The sequence below is a fragment of the Athalia rosae genome, chromosome 3 (genome assembly GCF_917208135.1).
Source record: "Athalia rosae chromosome 3, iyAthRosa1.1, whole genome shotgun sequence".
Classification (NCBI taxonomy): domain Eukaryota; kingdom Metazoa; phylum Arthropoda; class Insecta; order Hymenoptera; family Athaliidae; genus Athalia; species Athalia rosae.
The window spans coordinates 24,690,681-24,708,390 of NC_064028.1; the positions used below are offsets into that span (position 1 = coordinate 24,690,681).

At 43.0% G+C, this 17,710-nt stretch overlaps 1 protein-coding gene across 2 annotated transcripts in view; it reads left to right on the forward strand.

The window, feature by feature from the left end:
- The window catches only part of LOC105686878 (hemicentin-2-like), a 124,649-nt gene that overhangs the window by 6,138 nt on the left and 100,801 nt on the right, over positions 1 to 17,710 (forward strand). For both annotated transcript variants that reach the window (XM_020852783.2, XM_012402095.3), the window contains exon 2: positions 8,488 to 8,620. In XM_020852783.2, coding sequence (XP_020708442.2) covers positions 8,488 to 8,620 — 133 coding nt within the window. The remainder of the gene's footprint in view (positions 1 to 8,487; positions 8,621 to 17,710) is intronic.

The window sequence follows — 17,710 nt, forward strand, 5'->3', positions numbered from 1 at the left end:
TTGGAAATTTACTCTCGACTTTTCAATCGAATGGTCGAACTTGGAGAGCTCAAAAGTTAACCACAAGTGGTAACGAGGCAACTTTAAACCTTCACCTTAATTGTGCTGCAACGTTTCCCTCCGTTGTGTTCGGCGACTCGGTCCTCCGGAGCAGAAATCAGATGCCTTTGGGGTCGGTGTGTACGCACGTATAGTATACTCGTACAGTGTACACTCGCCCCATGTACTTTCCCATCTCGTGTCCTCGAAGAGGGAATTTAATCCCCTCTCCTCCGCTGGATAGCTCCCGCGGAGTGATCCTGAGGGTATTCGCCAAAAGACGAGTTCCCATAAGATCGGTACATTAAAGTGGCAGCCAGCTCATCTCGACTCAGCTGTTATTTAGAGCCTCTTCAACCCAAGGCAAACTCCGAGCTCCGTGCGGTTCAATTTGTTCCGAATCCATGGCGTGGAAATAACAACCGGTTGGATTATATTTTGTGTTTTAATGGTGCGCGACTCCGTTGTAAAATTCACCCGCAAACAGTCAATACTTGATATTCTATGTTACAGTATCATTTTCACTGGGCAGCGCAGGTGTGCGGTTAACAATCGAGTTTTACCCTTCTATGAAGGACGCCATTCCACGTTACTCGATACTCCCGGTAATCCTTACGAAATCCTCGGAGCTTTGAAATACAAGGAGGAAAAGCTCGTGTTTGAAGTTGAAAACTAGAATTTTACGGGTAGATACTTTCGCGTCATTCGTACCGTTCTTGCTTTGTCTAGCGCGGTTTGTGAAAAAATCCTCCGAACACCGGTCGAGCAAATTTTCCAGACATTAAATTTCGGAACTCGAATGACAATGTTCGGATTTAGCAGTGTGAAAAAAGCAAGTGTGATCAATTTTCACGAGTGTTCGACTGAAGATTTTAATCACGATTCAGCAGCCTACATATTCGATCAACTTGGTCGACGAATGTCCGTGGGCTTTGTTCGATTGCCATTCGAAAACCGGTCGAACACCGTTCTGAAATTAAAAAATTCGTTTACTGAATTTGTCGAATTATTTCTGTTCGGATAATTCATTTACTTCGATTTCTACGCACAAACGAAACACATCAAATTGAAACGTTCCGTTTTGGTAGCGTGCATTTTGCATCGATAATTTGCGGTTAACGTGCCGCTCTGCTTAACTGATAATCAGCGGTGCAATAATTCGGGGTAAAACAACTGCGGTTGCATAACACCGACGGTCTACTAATTTCGCATTATTCTACCCCAATCTCGGTACTTTTTTCTTCAAATGGGATTATCGAGACGGAAGAAGAAAAAACCGGGCGGAACGGAAGGGGGAAAAGCGGAGTGAAAAAGAGTCAAACAAATCGAGTGCAATATGCGAATTCTAACTGAAGGGGAAGACGATCCCGTTTAAAGGAATGATTAAGCGGGAGGAATTTGTTGGACTACTCATTGGTTCGTTTAGTTTCCTTCGGAGCGTCGGGAGAGAGGGAAAAGAAAGGAGGCAAAAAAGCGAGGAGAAGGATAAAAAGAGCAGTTAGATATTATGGGAGGGTGAAAAAAAGAGGAGAGTCTTCGTCTGCAGCGATTGAAACAAATGAGGTATCATTGGAGAGCTTAATCAACGAGTTAGGCTAAGACGCGTTGGGGGTCGTTTTTCGCATGGGGGGGTAGGAGAGAACGGAGAAAAGTGTCTGAGTGAAAAGCTCGAGAGGGTGCGCGAGGAGGAGAAAGAAAATCAGGTAAAGCCGAAGTAACCCGGCATATCCGGACGAGAGTGAACGCCTGCCGGAGGAGCACCTCGCGTCGCAAAGACTCGCCGTGAAAAAAGGAGCGGGTGTGGAAGGTTCAAAATTGATGATGGCGTTTTTGGTTGATTAACGACTATATTCCAAGCGGAAAAACAATAAATGTAATTGCCAGATAATAGGCCTCTCGCTTGATCGATTGCCACGGGGTCAGATGAAGAGAAAATAAAAAAAGCAACTCCGGCGGACTTTCCGTCGTTTTTATGCGTCAGACATGCCTTGTCCACCCACCTTGATATCCAGATTATAAAAACCGACGAAATAATCTAATTCAATTTTCATTCCAACAATGTGTCACGAAAATACTCTCGTACAATTATAATTGGCCAATATCAATATGCATGAATTTGGGTGTCATCGCGAGCGTTATTCTCCGCTCATATATATTTTTATTTATTGCTTTTGATTTTTTTTCACTTCATTTCGAGGGGTCGACGCGGTAACACGTGTGGAGAACCTGTACCTAATACGTATGACGCGGGATCGCGTGTAATTTTTCTTCGTAACTTGACCCGCAGCTCCTGTCAACGTCCCGTGGGTGACGCGCGGTACCTCTCAAAAAAACCCTCGTATAAACGAATTCGACAAACGAATGAACGGACGGCAACGGGAACGGGAACGGAAACTGGCACTGGAACGGGAAACGTTGGCTGTAAAATCGGTGTTTGAAATGTTGTAGATTTTTGAGCACCACCTGTATCCCTTTTTCAAGGCACTGTCAGATATGAAATGTTATTTTTCACACGAGTGTACGTTATACTTTATATATATATACATATTTCAATGGCAGAAATGGATTTTCGATAACTACATCGTGTTTTTCTTTTTTTTTTTTTTCACCTCAAGTGTACATCATTTTCGAAGAGTAAATTATTCTTGAAATTAGACGTACCAACAATTTCCGTTTCAACCAACGGTTTGTATAATTGTCCGTGGAAAATTGAATTTCACGAAGAGTTGAGAAAAAATACAAACGAAGGGAGTATCGGTGATATCGTTTGCTCTTTTTATATTTTGCTCTCGCTGTGAACAAATTTTTCCAGCAATATCTGGGTGAAATGTGTTCGAATTTTTTCATATTTATATTCTCAACCTTCGATCGTTTTCTCCGGCAGGAGTTGAATCGATTTGGGGTTTCCGTAATTTCCTGGCGCAGGAGACTCCGCACGACCGTACAGAAAAGAAATCCTCGGAGATGTTAAGAAATGCGGAAAACTTTTCCGATTCGAACTTGTTTCATAATTTTTTCTGCCCTAACGCTCTTCCACTCATTCACCCACATTTTCTCTGTCTCTCTTTAATTTTCATTACCATTTTTTTTCTCCCCTCTCGCCGGACGAAATATTTCATTTTTCCAATTCCGTGCAACCGTATTTAACAAAATTATCCTACGACTGCACATATTTGAAATCCGAATAATCCGTACGGTCGGCGGTGAGAAGAAAAAAAATTCGTAAAAGCTTTCGATAAATTTTATAGTTGAACGGTTATATAATTCTGGCAGTGCTGCGCGCACCGCAAGCTTTATTCCCTAATTACCTCAGGAGTGTGTAATTAAATTAGCTCTCGGTAAGGTCTCATTATTAATATTCGTCGGAGTAAGAGTACGATTTATCTGTTGAATTATGGCAGAATGTAATTTTGAAAAAAACCAGCTCTAATGGTGGAAAAAAACTGCCGACAAAAAGACGGTGGATTTAAACGAGAAACTAATTCCTCGTCTACCGTTCGTTTATTAATGTTGCATTAACGGATTGAATCACTACGCCACAGACATAACATCGGAAACGGCATAAAACGGAATTATTAACGCAATAATTTCTTATCATTCGCGTATTTACGGGACCGGGATATAAATTCGACGCTTAATACCAGGCGCTTTTAACTCGCGCCCGAATTAGGGGTCCGCTTTAAATCCATAATTTAGTTCGAGTACCCGCATCGAAAATGACAGCTTTTGAAAGTGACAAATTGACGCATTGCAACAGCATCGTGCGTACGATCTATACGTCGAGGCTCATCATCGTTCTGGTTTATGGACTAGCCGTAGCAACAATTACCGACATTGCCGGGTACAGTCTGCAACCATCGTCGCTTGGATCGGTGTATGTAATTCTCATTAGCTCGGGATTCCGGAGGATAGTCAGGCTCTATTAGCGCGATAACCAATTGGCAAGGATGTATCCGCTATAACTATATATACACGTGTATATCTAACCGCCGCTTCTGGCACGGGGCAGGCGGGGAGGGGAGGCTGGCTGCGGAATCGACGTCGATTATCTACGCGGCCAACACCAAAACCCTACCATAACCGGAAGTGAAACGGGCACTTCCGGTATCTACACGGTCACGATGGGATCCTCTCGTATGAATTTGGTTGGAAGGCATTATGTGCCCTTTAATTATGATAGTTTCGTTATCGGAAAGCGGTGAAACTGGAATGCGAGAGAAACGTGTTCCTGTTTTTTTTTTTTTTTTTTCTTCACGGCGTGAAATCTTTTCGAAGCGTTGAAACCCTTTTTCCAACGGCGGTAATAAATTTCGGAAGAGCTTTCGAGCCCTCGCTGACTTTGTTCCGATCTGTGTCACTTTTTTTTGGCGACCGACACCTTAATCTACCACTTGACTTAATCACCGGATAATATGCCGCCTATTCGTTGCGCGGGGGTACGTTGATCCCGGATTGTTTTTGTTTGGTGGAAAAACAGCATGAATTAATTTATACCGAGGTCAATCCCCTAGCGGGCAACTTGCCAGAACGGATAACCTTGGCTCAGACTTAACGAACAATCAGCGTGACGGTGGGACGATTAGATATTACGGCGATTGGATGTTTCCGACAATTTTGAATCTTTGGGCCGGGGAATCCCTCGGAAGAGTGAAACGCTGCAACCGTCGTGCCAAGCGTAACTGCAATCGAAGAGCCCCGATTGGAGAGCAACCCAGACCGATAAATATTGACTACGTCTCATCCGTTGTCAACTAACGCGGTCAGAATACTTCCGGAGTTGAGAACCGTGCCAGCTTTTGAGCCGCGGAGGAGCCAGGAGAGCTTCGAAGTTTGTAATAATCCGAAATTTTAGTATCAGAGGTACAACGTATACCAACTTCAGCCGGAGCTAGTTTCTAGCTAGCCCCTCCCTGTCGCTCCCTCTCTCTCCCTCTCTCTCCCTCTCTCCTTCTCCTCTCTTCGTTTACTTGACCTTGCCGAAAGCACGTCTCGACATCTCGTAGATCAAAGGAAAATTTACCCAGGTTTGAACAAACTGTCCCGCAATTATCTCCGAAGCTTTGCCCGCTTCTGGACAAATCCTCTTTTCTTTCCATGCGCAAATTGTGTTTGAGAAAGTGTCTTGCCGGCGTTTTCTTTTTCTTTTTCTTTTTTTTTACGCTTTTTATATTTATGCTCTTTTGGCTCTGCCATATTCACGGCAAGTTCACATTCAACATGTGCGGCGCGGTCGTCCTCGTTAGTGGACCAGGTCTGAGTTGGCTGCCTCATTACCCTAAACCGTTGGTAGACACGTACCTGCTGGTTTCTCGTGGTTTTATCAACCACCGCGAGAATTCGGAGGAATTCCACTGACCGCGCACGATCGAGGTAACGACCTTTAATGCCCGTACCGCATTCGCACCGAAACGTGAAAATTGAAATTTTTCGTCACGCTGAACGGGACGTTCGAAATCGGTAAAAAATTCAAATCTGCCGCACATCTGTTTTTGGCGTGGGGTAGCCCTCAAAATCCATCGGCGGTCATATAAAGTCCGGAGACCGTGGATTGTGTGAAAAATTTCGAACCGGGTGGAAAAGTAATTTTTCCGAAAGAAGTATCGGAAAGCAATTTGATTATCGGTGCTTCTGGCGACGAGCAGTTTGAAAGTCGATTCGCCGCTGATAAAATCGAACGGTTGTCGAATCGAGGGTTCGTTACGCCGTGTCTTATAAAGTAGAAACAATTCAATTGACTCTTGAAGCGAGTTAGAATGTCGAAGTTGTGCGCGACTTTATACCGTCGGTGGGCTATACGTGGTCCTGTTAGCTAGATGGGTATGTACGGACGTACATAACCCAGTGTAATTCGAAAGTAGTACCTAACTGTTGAACGGATTACAAACCACAGGATCCGTAGCAGCAGTTGCACTTGCACTTATACTTCCAGTTGGATATCGGCGAGCGATACAGGTGTATAGAGCTACGTTTGCAGAGGGTGTTGTTTCGACTCCGATAGCGTTCGTACCGTTTAACTGTAGCTAATAATTTCTCGATCAAAGTGACAAAGTGCAGGTACGATATATCGGAGCATTGCTCGAGGAGAGTTTACCTCGATCGCTTCTCCGTTATATTATCACATATTAGCCGCTGGTTCGACGACGAATATTTACCCGCGATACCCGCGCGTGGTGGTGGTAGTCCGCGGTAAATGAACATCTGAAGTACGTGCTACAAATCTGCTCTGACCAATTCAACCCTTATAAGCGAAACGGATCGAATCGATTACTCCGGATGCTTGCGTACGCGATGCTCGTTTCATCACGACGTACAGAAATGGAATCGATTGCCCGGATCCGGGTATCGCTGCTAATGGAACGAAGAAAGCAACCGCATAGTTTACAGCCATTCATTATTCCTTGGAGAGTGGTTTGAATTTTAATATACCCATACGTACACGCCCGGAGGGACAACGAGATCTCCTTTTTCCCGGTACATTATACTTTCACCCTGTGTGGATAATTTTTATATTCCGCTTACTTCCATTTTTATTTTCATCTTTTTCGAGTTGTCCTTTGACTCCAGCCAATTACCGGGTACCCAACCACCCTTTATCCCATACGTCCGTCCGAAGCGGTTACTATCCTTTCCGTTATCTCCGCTATTCGGTCCATTGTTCGCTTCTAACCATCGATTCGCTTCGGTCGACTTACATTCTCGTCTCCCGCTCTTTACTTCAATTACAGAAATTGATTTTCATGTTCGACCATCATATCCCGTCGGCTGTCGCAACGACCGATTCACTCAACGACCGACACCGAAACGACAAAACTCGAAAGATGGTGCGAAAATTAATGGGATTTATTCGAATCGGCAAACGTACGTTTCGTTCGACTCCGGTTGATTTTAGTCTAACCGATAACTTTGGAGAGCGGCGAAGAGCGGAAACACCGAGTTTCTACAGGGATTCAAAATGTTCGAAATTTCCAAACGAACTTTTTCCGTCTCCTCTACTCTCGCTCTCATTCGTACACTCGAACGGTTGTACGGTCGGTGTTTGCGCCCGGAGGCAAAAGGAACCCTCCTCTTCTTTTCCCGAGCTCTCTCGGGAACGAGATTAACGAACGGGACGTTCGTCCGACACTTTCAGCAAACAAAGACTATGCTTCAGAGTTTTAAAAAGAGTACGTATACGGGCAGCGTTAAAACCACGCGTTGTTGGTACTCACGTTATTTTCCACCGGAGCCGTCCGGACGGTTGTATTATACCGAGTAGAACAACAATAAAAATTGCTGTTTGAGGGGGAAAATTTCCCGAAACATCTTGAACGATTTTCCGAATTCGCCGGCTCCGTGTTGCTGAAATATACCCATCAGGACCGCACCGTTGGATTGATTGCTTTCTGTTTCGCTGCAGTCCGCTGGAACCGAATTCAAATTACGCGAGTGATAAGACGAACGAAAAAAAGTCAATTCCGCTCAACCTGTTCGGTCGTCTCCCATGAAATTCTCGAATGGCGAAAGCTGAACAAAAAAAAAAAACAAGGAGAGTAACGACAAATAACTCGGCATCTATCGCTAAACGAGGTGTTCGCGTATCGGCAAATCCGTTCCAAACCTTTTTTTCTTTTCTGACGTGTGTTTTTTCTTCCTCCCCCCGTTTCTTGCCCACCGAGTGAGATTTATGCGTCGAAAATTCGGGCCTACAACGGCTTGTTCTTTGCCTCGGAATATTGCCGGGTTATTGACGATCGTTGAGGCCACGGTAACGATAAAAATTGGCAGCGAAAATTGGCTACAACGACCGTTCTACCACTTCGGTGACGATACTCGATTTTCTCGTAATGATATTGCGTTGAATTTTCTTAAAATGTCACACTCGGACACTCAATCCTGTTGACTCGGTGCATAAGATAGGTCCGTCTAATCCAATTAAATTCTTAAGGACGCGTTTCAGAATAAAAGCTACTTGGAAAATGAATAAACCGCAAAAAAAGAGAAACAAGCGAACAGGAAACGAGGAAAATTGGATGAGTGAATAAGAAAAAAAGAAAAAAGAGAAAAGATTTCACTACCTCGTAAGAAGCAGTATATCGTGGAGCTTAGGTCTTGTGGACATTGACGACGTTCAGTTTTATGGTTAAAAATGCTACCAGTTTTGCTTGTACAGCTTTAGAGGCTATTCCCCGTAAATGTTACGTGCCCGTCGTCGCTGCGCGCGGAGCATCGTCGTCCTCAGGTGAAGGTTTTCTTTCTTCGTGTACGGAGATACCCTATACCTTGCAATATTTTCTCACCGTGTAATAAACTTATATACGTACCGTGAGCGTTATGCCAACATATGTGCATACGTGATCGTTTCGCTGATAACTTAACCAGATAAAAGATTTCATCTTACGAATTAACCGAAGAACGACCAATATCCTTCTAACGCGATATGTAAATTTTCTTTTCCCCGTCATGTTGCAGTTCCCGTTATTTCGCAACAAGGTGTTGCCGGTGAAAAAGGAATACTTCCATGTGATATCCAACCGAGAGATTCGAACGACGCTGTCTCGATGGTTTTGTGGTTCAAGGAAGCTGACGGAGAACCGCTGTACAGGTGAGTTTGAAAAAAGATTGCCTTCTTCTAAATTTTGCTCCGCAAATTTTGGCCCGCTTTGTCCCGACCCCCGTATATATACGTACATTGTACATATTTCCAACGCGTCTTACATGGAAACAGTTAGGATTCTCGTGATCGATCGGTCGTTCGATTAAATTCCTCCAGGGAATCTCGCTCTTGAAATATGGTCGCCCGGTAGTTCAGAAATTGCTGCTGATGCTCGCCGCCATAGGTGCAGGGAAAATAAAAAGGGTAAGGAAAAAAAGACGAAGAATAAGATCGTTTGAAAGAGAAATGTAAGTATAGACGCGTCTTTCAGTATTCGCAGATATAGGTCCTTTCCAATTCGGAAAAAATCCCGGGCGTTATCCTTTCACGTTTCTCCGATTTACCGTCAACAAAGAAATTAGACTGTGTTCGTGAGTCATAAATCCTTTGGAACAAGTAGCTGAATCAAATGCGAAAAGTCCAAATAATTTTCCCGGATGCGCATTCGTGCCGATATACGAAGATCCTAGAACCTCCGCGTCTGATGTATGTGCAACGTAGGTATGTCACGTCGAGAAAATCGATGTCAGAGACGAAAAAAATAAACAGGAGAAAAAAAGACACGTCGATTTCCCGCGACTCGAGGGATCATATTCCAAGGTCAGAGGGACGGAACGAATCCGAATGAATATTTGAAAGACGGCGATGTAAGTTTTCCTCCAACTTCCCCGCGGCGACGATAATATTATCCGCGTGCGAAATACTGACCCAAAAGATGAGGTGTTTATCCCACCGCGGTAGGGATAGAAAGAGAAGAAAATGGAGAAAAAAGAATGAAAAATAAAATCAAAAAAGTTATATAACAAGGATCAGCGTGGCTGCAGGGAGCTGTTTTGAAGGAGGTGAGAAAGTCTCTGCGGTGAAAAGTTTGAGCGCGCGAGGGCTTTTTTGTTTGAAGGTGCGTGCCTTTTACGACGAGCTCGGGTTGAGTTTCAGGACTCATCAGGACTAAGGTTCGTTCCCCGAGCGAGATAATATCAATTTTAAGAGAGTAGACGCTGCTCGGTAGCGCCGGAAGGTGTAGCTGCCGAAGCTCCATATTTTTAGCTTCGTAAATATCCTTGCCAAGAACGGTGTGGTATATAACCCTCTCAAAAGCTGAAAAAGGACTTTGAAAAGGCGTGCGCGGGACGCAAATATAGATATACACGATATATATGCACAGAGTTAGCCGAACACGGAGCGTGTTTGTGAAGTTAATAAGGGTCGCGCCCGGTTTAGAATATCGTGATAGGGGACGGAGACGGGGATATTTTGAAGCGAACCCGGAGGAAAGTGAGAGGAGAAAGGTGGAAGGGTACATCCGCGGTAGCTGCCGGGGAGATGGGCTGCTTCTGGAAATGACTTCCCTCCATTCGCTGCAGAAAATCATTTCTCGCGTCCGCGTAACGTCGCAGGATATGCACCGCTCATCCGAACCGAATCACGTGAGCACCACGAGCTCGAATATTCGCCGGTATCCGTAATTTCCCTGAAAATTTCAAAGCCCGGACCAAAATGGATGGTGTCGTCATGATCGTATTCATTCCTGCGAATATATTTTCCGCTCCTTTTTTTTTTCGCCATCTCTCCCTTTTACATCAACGACAAATTTTGCTTTCAACGTTATACGAAGACGTGCAGATTCTCTGAACTTACGAGTAAGGTATGCGCACACTCCTATGTAGTTGAGTGCAGCGCGTGCCTTCGTTAAAAGTGTAAATTGAAAACAGCTTTGATCTTCTTTACGCGTGTTAAATGACTTCGTCATAAAATAGATCGGTGCAAATTTTTCGCAACACAAATTGCCAACAAAAATGAACGAAATAAGGTGAAAATTTTTTTTTTCATATCAAAGCAAGTTACCTTCGACGAAAAGCGTTAATAATTATCGCACGCAGACCGTGTGCCGTCAACTGAAGAATTTAACCTTTTCAACACGTTCTTCCGTAGAAAACAAACAGTAATAAACAACTGAATGAATAAATAAAACCAAAAAAAAAGTCAGAGTTCAAAATCCTCTCGTCTTGTCATTTTCAAAGTGAAAAACAAACCCGCATTCTTTGCGGCTAACAAAAATTCCAGAATAGAGAAATAGAGAGAAACAAACGGACTCGCGAACGCGCCGATTTTTCAAAAGCTTCGAAGGCTTTCAAAGGATCCGACGCGTTATTGGGTTGAATTTTTGACGATAAAACCGTATCCGAAAAAAGGAGAGAACGATCGAGTTGTTTGTTGAATTTCGATCGCCGGTATAGTCAGGGTCGGTCGAAATAATTGCATCAGTTTTCGGATCGTTTCACAAACGTATGGCATCTGTACATAATATACGTAGGTGTATCTAAATTATGTAACACAGTCATATATTTTACCTTCGCCATGATATCATACCTGTATAAAATAGCGTTTCTGCACGAGATTCGTTTTGCATAACGCGAACAAATGGGTTTGCGCTCGCTTACGCGTGATCCAATTATCCAACTTTTTCCGTTTCTGCTCTCATTCCAACGTGAACGTCGACGTCGACGAAGTCGCTCATCTCGCGTACCGAATATAGGTAGAAACAGCTATAATGACAAGAACACCCAACCCCCTCAGATTCTTCCGACGAGAAAAATTCTTCCACGCAGCAACGAGCTGCAGAAGCTCTCTCGTTGTTTCGCGTAATTCTACCTTTCGTATAACTATCGTGGAATAAAAAAAATCAAGCATATAATGCAAAAGAAAGAAAAAAAAATGGCTGGAACTGTGAAATATATAACGTTAGCCTATGATATTTAATTTTCGCAACGAAAAATTACTTTCTATTCTTTTGCCTTGTTTATCCTTTTTTCTTTCCAAGATATTAAATTTTGCTACTCGATCAACCGCGTGTAATCTATTATACAATCTAAATTTATAGCTCTTTCTTTCGTACTCGTTCAGAGAACTCTTGTTTTTTAAATTAGGATTTTTTTTTTTTGCTCTTTTCACTTCATAAAATCTTTTGAAAGAGCTGCGGGAGATTCAACGGCATAACCACAATTGATGGAAAAAGAGTGCACTAAAAAGGATATGTGTGTATAGGTATGTGTGCGCTATAATTAATTAGCGAGAACAGGGGTTTCCAAGTTCTTAGGTACTCGCGGTGTGGTTGTCCACTTAGCTGGGTACGAAAGCATAAAGTGGGCAAAAAGACAGAGAGGAAACTGGAAAAAAAAATAAAAAAGAGCTCAGCTGCTTGTTAAAGTTGAAGCCTTACATAGTACTCGCTTTTTAGCTCGAGGCTTGGTTAAAACGCGTTTTAAAGAAAACTCTTCCTTCGGGATATACTTACATAGGTATATTATAAACTGCGACGCTGGAACAAAGGGGGTGGTCGTATCCATTCAGAACGAGGATAAAAATCTCCCGCGTTTATTTATGTAGATACGTATACAATGCTATACGTACACGTGTATACGCGGGTGTGTATATCCTCTTGCATCGGTGATGCAAGTAGAAGAAAAAGAAGAAGAACATTCTCATCTACCGACATAATCTCGTTCTCTGCTACCGTTCCTATGCATAGCTTCGTACGCGTACTTTAAATTCATGTAGATCGGTAAATTTTTACAATACTTATCTATCTATCCATTGTCAAAAAAAGAACGTCATCTCCGTCCCTTGGCGCGTCGGTGCATCGCACCTCGTTCCTTTTTACCGCCCACACGTCCCACAGGAGCAAAACCGCGTGACGATGAAACGGAGCACACGGCCGCGATGCTTTTCTCGTCGTTTTTACCCCGGCCGTATATCTGTCCCCTATACACACGTACTTATACTTGTACGTCACCCTGAATGGTATAATCGTCGCGTAGACGTCGTGCTTTTTCACTCTTCGATATGTATATACATTGAGACGTAGATGCTCAACTTATAACCCTCTCTGCATACACGGTGGGCAACGTGACAATGAAGAGAGAAAAATCTAGAGAAAGAATAATGTGTGAGTAAAGAGGTGGTTTTTTTTTCCTTTCTTTCATTCTTTCATCGACTCTCTCTTTATTTTAATTTATGCGTAATTCCGCGGGGTTCGATACGGCGATGATTACAAAAACTGGAATAACCGGCCGAGCTTTTTGTTGAAACAGTGAAGCAATAAGGAAAAATTGAGTGAAAACGAAATGAAGAAAAATTGTATCGTAAGCTACATTCTTTTTCTGTCCGCTCACGCTTTTCATTTTTCCGAAGAAGAGGGGTTGCAAATCCTCGATCTGTGTTTTTCCTACTCATCAACAATTGCTCGCCTCTTTTATCTCCCCCTCTCTCTCACCCTTGTCAAATTTTATGATTCAATATCTGCGCCAGGGATCGAAGACGTTGAAAAGGGGATGTTGTCTTTCACTCATTACTCTTTGTCTTTCTTTTATTATCATTGTTTCTATTGTTTTCATTTTCGTTTCAATTATTTTTATCACCCATGTACATCTTGTTCGTCGAAGTGCCCCGGCGGTTGTCTCACCTGTACATATTTGTATACCAAATAATTTGTTCGACTCGAAATTCTTCCGGTTCACCTCTGCAAGGGCGACTCGATACTTGTTTGTTTTTTTTTTCATCTCTTTGGAGAGGCAAAAAAACGAATCTACAAAAGTCCACCTCTCCGAGAGTAAAACTCACCCCTGATGATTCACGCGCGAGCACTGCGCCGAACCTTTTCTAATTTTTTTTTTCGATCTCTTTTTTTTTGGCGTAAAACATTCGTTTCGTCTACCCTCCACTTTCGACCTCGCCACTGTCTTCGTATGCCTATATACCTGATTTTTTTTTTCATCTCACATCTCGTACCCCTGCACTTTTGGATAGGATTCATAAATATTTCAGACGTCTAGAAACGTCAGGAATACCGAAGTGGGGTCGCTCGGAAATTTCGGTCATACCACCGCTTTTTGGGTTGCTGAAAAATGTGTCATAGATGTTATTGAATTAGAGGTTTTGAAGCCATGTATGATAATTGATTTTGAAAAAAGAGAAAAACAAACAAAGTAAAAACGAGAATCGATTATTCGTAATATCGGGATATTATGGATGCGACGGTTCATGTTTTCCATATTATGTACCCCATCATCTGCCGACCGAATGATCAGGGGAACATAAATATGGGGGGGAAAATGATCTAGTGGTACTATACGTTATTGTAACCGGTATAGGTAAGGGAGAATTTTTATTATACTTGTAAATAAATCTTGGAAACACTTTTACGATCAGTTTGAAATTTGCCATACCATTACCTTCGCAAGAAACGGAGACAGAATGTCGACGACGCGCGACGCCGACGACAACGACGGGACGTTACCTTACCGTGAGAATTTTATCGCTCGGTGAAAACTCCCCCATATCCGAAAAAAAAATAAAAAATGAAAAAAAAACAAATAATGGGCACCCCATATGTGAATAATATATTAGGGGGCGCACCGAAATAGACCCGTTGTTACATTGGTCGCAATGCCGACGAATAAAAAAAAAAAAGGTTTCGCGCAACGATGCACGAGGCAAAAAAGTTAAAAAATTGGTGCGATCGACCGAAATATTTCAAATAGGTTCTGCAGGTAGCTCGTAGGATGGATGGATAAGGGAAACCCAAACCTTGTTCTCTTTCTTCATGATGATTCTTTCATTTCTGCAAATGCGTCGTCCTTCGGATCATTCGATTTGACGACGCAAGACGCGTACGGCGAGGATTTTTGTTTGCGATCCGTATAAAAGAGCGACATAGTGTTCCACGCGGTAATACGAAGAGTGGACCAAACGTTGGAGTAACATCGATAAATTGGGTTTCCTGTATTTGTATATAAATATGAGCCTGAAACGCGATGCGACGACGCGCGACGTGCGCAAAAATTTGTTGGTTCTACCAACGCGTCAAATAGACGGCATTTCGCTATTGCGGAAACTCGATCCCATACGTTATTACAGGTGCCCGCCTCCTTTATTTGTCCTTTCGTTTGCCGTGCCTTGTTTATATCCTTATCCGGTTACCAATCACTGATTCGTGATTTGATCCGCTCAATCACTGACAATGAGCCAGAGTCAGTGGGTTAGGTAGGTATCGGTACATGGCTTGGCTGATTGAAGAATCGAATGTCCAATGTTTTCTCACCTCGTAGCTGTGGGGTTCCAGTTTTTATCCAGTTTACTAGCTACCGCTCTCCTCACTCGGAGAAATTCGGATCGATGAATCCATGGAGAGAACATATTCGACGAGAAAATTAAACCGACGAACCGTAGATAGAACGATGGAAGGAAAATTTACATGTACAGGGCATCACAATTCGATCGAAACAGTCGAATATCCCGTAAAACATTCGTCGAGTTGAAATGGGTGGTTTCTAAAAAAATCGAAATCATCAATGCGAATTTTCATCGTTCCTTTCTCATATTCCCAAAAATGAAAAAAGAGGTGAATTCTGTGGTGCACTTTCATTCCCGCGTGATAATGGGAATGTTTTTTTTTCTCGTATATACATACATACATGCATATCCGTATGTAGGTAAAATTCGCGCGGTTGGTTTTCAATTTTTTTTTTCTTTTTTTTTCTCATTTTCTGTTATGGCGTTTTGATAACCACGAGTAGGTGGTGTACATATGTCGTGTTTATGTATTGCGTCGCGCGTTTTTAGTTTTTGTTTGGAATGTTCATCCCCGTTTTGTTATTGTTATTCCCAGTCTTTTGTTTTTGTTCAAGCTTTTTTTCAACCCCCGTCTTTATGCTTTTCCCGTTTTTGTTTTTCTTTCACTTTATCTCGCCGGTCGCCCTCTTCTCGTGTCTTCCATGTCTCATATTAATCCTGCGGGTCCCGCGGGCCAGTGTTTGAGTGATTGGTTCCCTCGGGAAGCGCGAACGCGTGAAATTATCGCAAGCCCTATACAACGACGGCTGTACGACTACACCGACCATATCGTGAGCAACTTCGCCTTGCACGCCAATCCCTGTACACACATCTAGCCACTCCGACTCAACCGACGCCCTCCAACTTCGCAATCTTTACGGCGTTCCCTTAGATATAATATGAACATCACCGGTACCCTCCACCTTTCAATTTTCACCTTTAACCTACACCTCATCATTTTCAGGGGGGAAAAACAATGCGTATGATATGTTACTCGCGTATAATACACGCATCCGAAAGTTAATATATGTGCCACATAAGACCCGTGCTTAGTCTTTGACGTGAAAATTAATCTGCGTCAAATTTTTATTCAGAGTGATAAAGGAGAAAAGCTCAAGCTTTGGTAGGAAAAAAACAAAACGGGAATAAGGTATGAAAAAAACGAAAAAAAAAAAGGAGAGCGAGAAAAAGCTGCGTAATATATTACATATTTACGTGTGTTTATTCATGCAGCAAAAATACGAATCAAAGTGAGTCGATCGAGTTCGAGTGTTTGGAATATTTCGGCAAAAATTTTCATTTCGAAGAAGAAATGAAAAATACGTAGCGAAATAATGAAAATGAGCTTAATCCAATGGAAAATAAAATTTAGTCATTCCGAGAATGTCGTATCAGATATACGTACGTACATACATATACCGATATTATACTTGTGAAACATCACGGTTGTATTCCATGCGTAATATCTTTCGAATTTCGTTTAATTTACGTAAAGAAGGGACGAGTACTTCTGTTCTTGCGCCTTATGCTCCCTTCCCCCGCGAACCCCTCGCCGTTCTTCTGGCGAAAAATTACCCCGCAAAATATCCGTTTATAACGGTAGTTGCAGGGGCGTGGGCATTTTCTTCGCAGAAGATTTAAACACCGGCATATCCCGAAGGTGGGAATTTCGTAGGGCGGGGGAAACTGTGAGGAGGAAAATAAGAGAAAAGGCAGACGGAGCTGCGGCCAATCCAACCGTTCCACTTTATCACCGCGCAGGTAGTATTCAGTGGGGATCTGTCGTCGGTGTAGCGCGCGGGGGCGGCAAGCCTCGAAGCATCCGTCATACATAAATGTATGACAAAAACAAAAGAGAGCGAGCTACCGTCTCCCGGTTCCCGCGTCGGCACAGGGCGGAGGGTGGTAGTGCGGAATATATTTTGATATTCCCCAGCTGTATAAATGCGGGGAAAATCTAAGCAGATAAAAGTCCATCTTCCTTTTTTCTTATGGTCTTTGGCGTATACGTAGCCCCCTTAAAACAGCAAAGGCAGCAGTCGCGGTGCGCGATGTGGCCTGAATTTTGAATATTATTTACGCTATAAGATCCCTGACCTACGCACCGTGGCTATATTTAGCCCAGAATAATCATCCCTTGTCTTATGTATATTGTTTTTCTTCCAAATTTTTTTTATCTCACATTCGTCTCGATAATAAATTCACTTCGACAATTTGGTATTCTAATTTATTCCGATTCGATAAGCTCAAAATTACCTTCGTACAATATACAGTATCGACTAACGGGGCGGAAAGAGGTGCCATCATCATCATATTCATCTACCGAATTTTCGATACGGTGAGAAAATACGATTCCCTCGAATTCGTTGGGATCGATAACACGATAAAACTACCACCCCCTCGCGGTTACTTCCGAAGTCTCATAAATAACGTGTCGTTCACGTGTACCTAAAAACTCTATTTCGCAACAAACGCTTGTCTATGAATTCCGTTCCGCTCAGACGTCAAAGAAATAAATTCCATACACAAAATTTTCTAACCCCTCGGCATGTGTGTGCATACCTAATGTACACACGTACATTTTCAACAGATATAAAGTAAGAATCCACAAAGTACGGTGCCAGGTATATCCCGCAGTCTCCAAAGTCCCTACGACGGCAGAGCCAGTTGCTCTTCCTTTCCCTCTCTCTGATCCTTTGAGGGTAAACCAGGTGGTGGGGGCGAAGGGGGTGAGAGTCGGCGAACGAAAGCGCGGGGGTGGGGCGGAGGGAGAAGTCGACAAATCCTCAGGATATCCGGTGGACTCAACAATTTCCTGGAATCACTTCTGCACAGGGTCCCGGTATAGTTGTCTCCTGCAGGTTTTGTGCAACCGTGTGCATCGATACGCTATACCCTTGAGTATACAATATAACCGGGTTATGTATA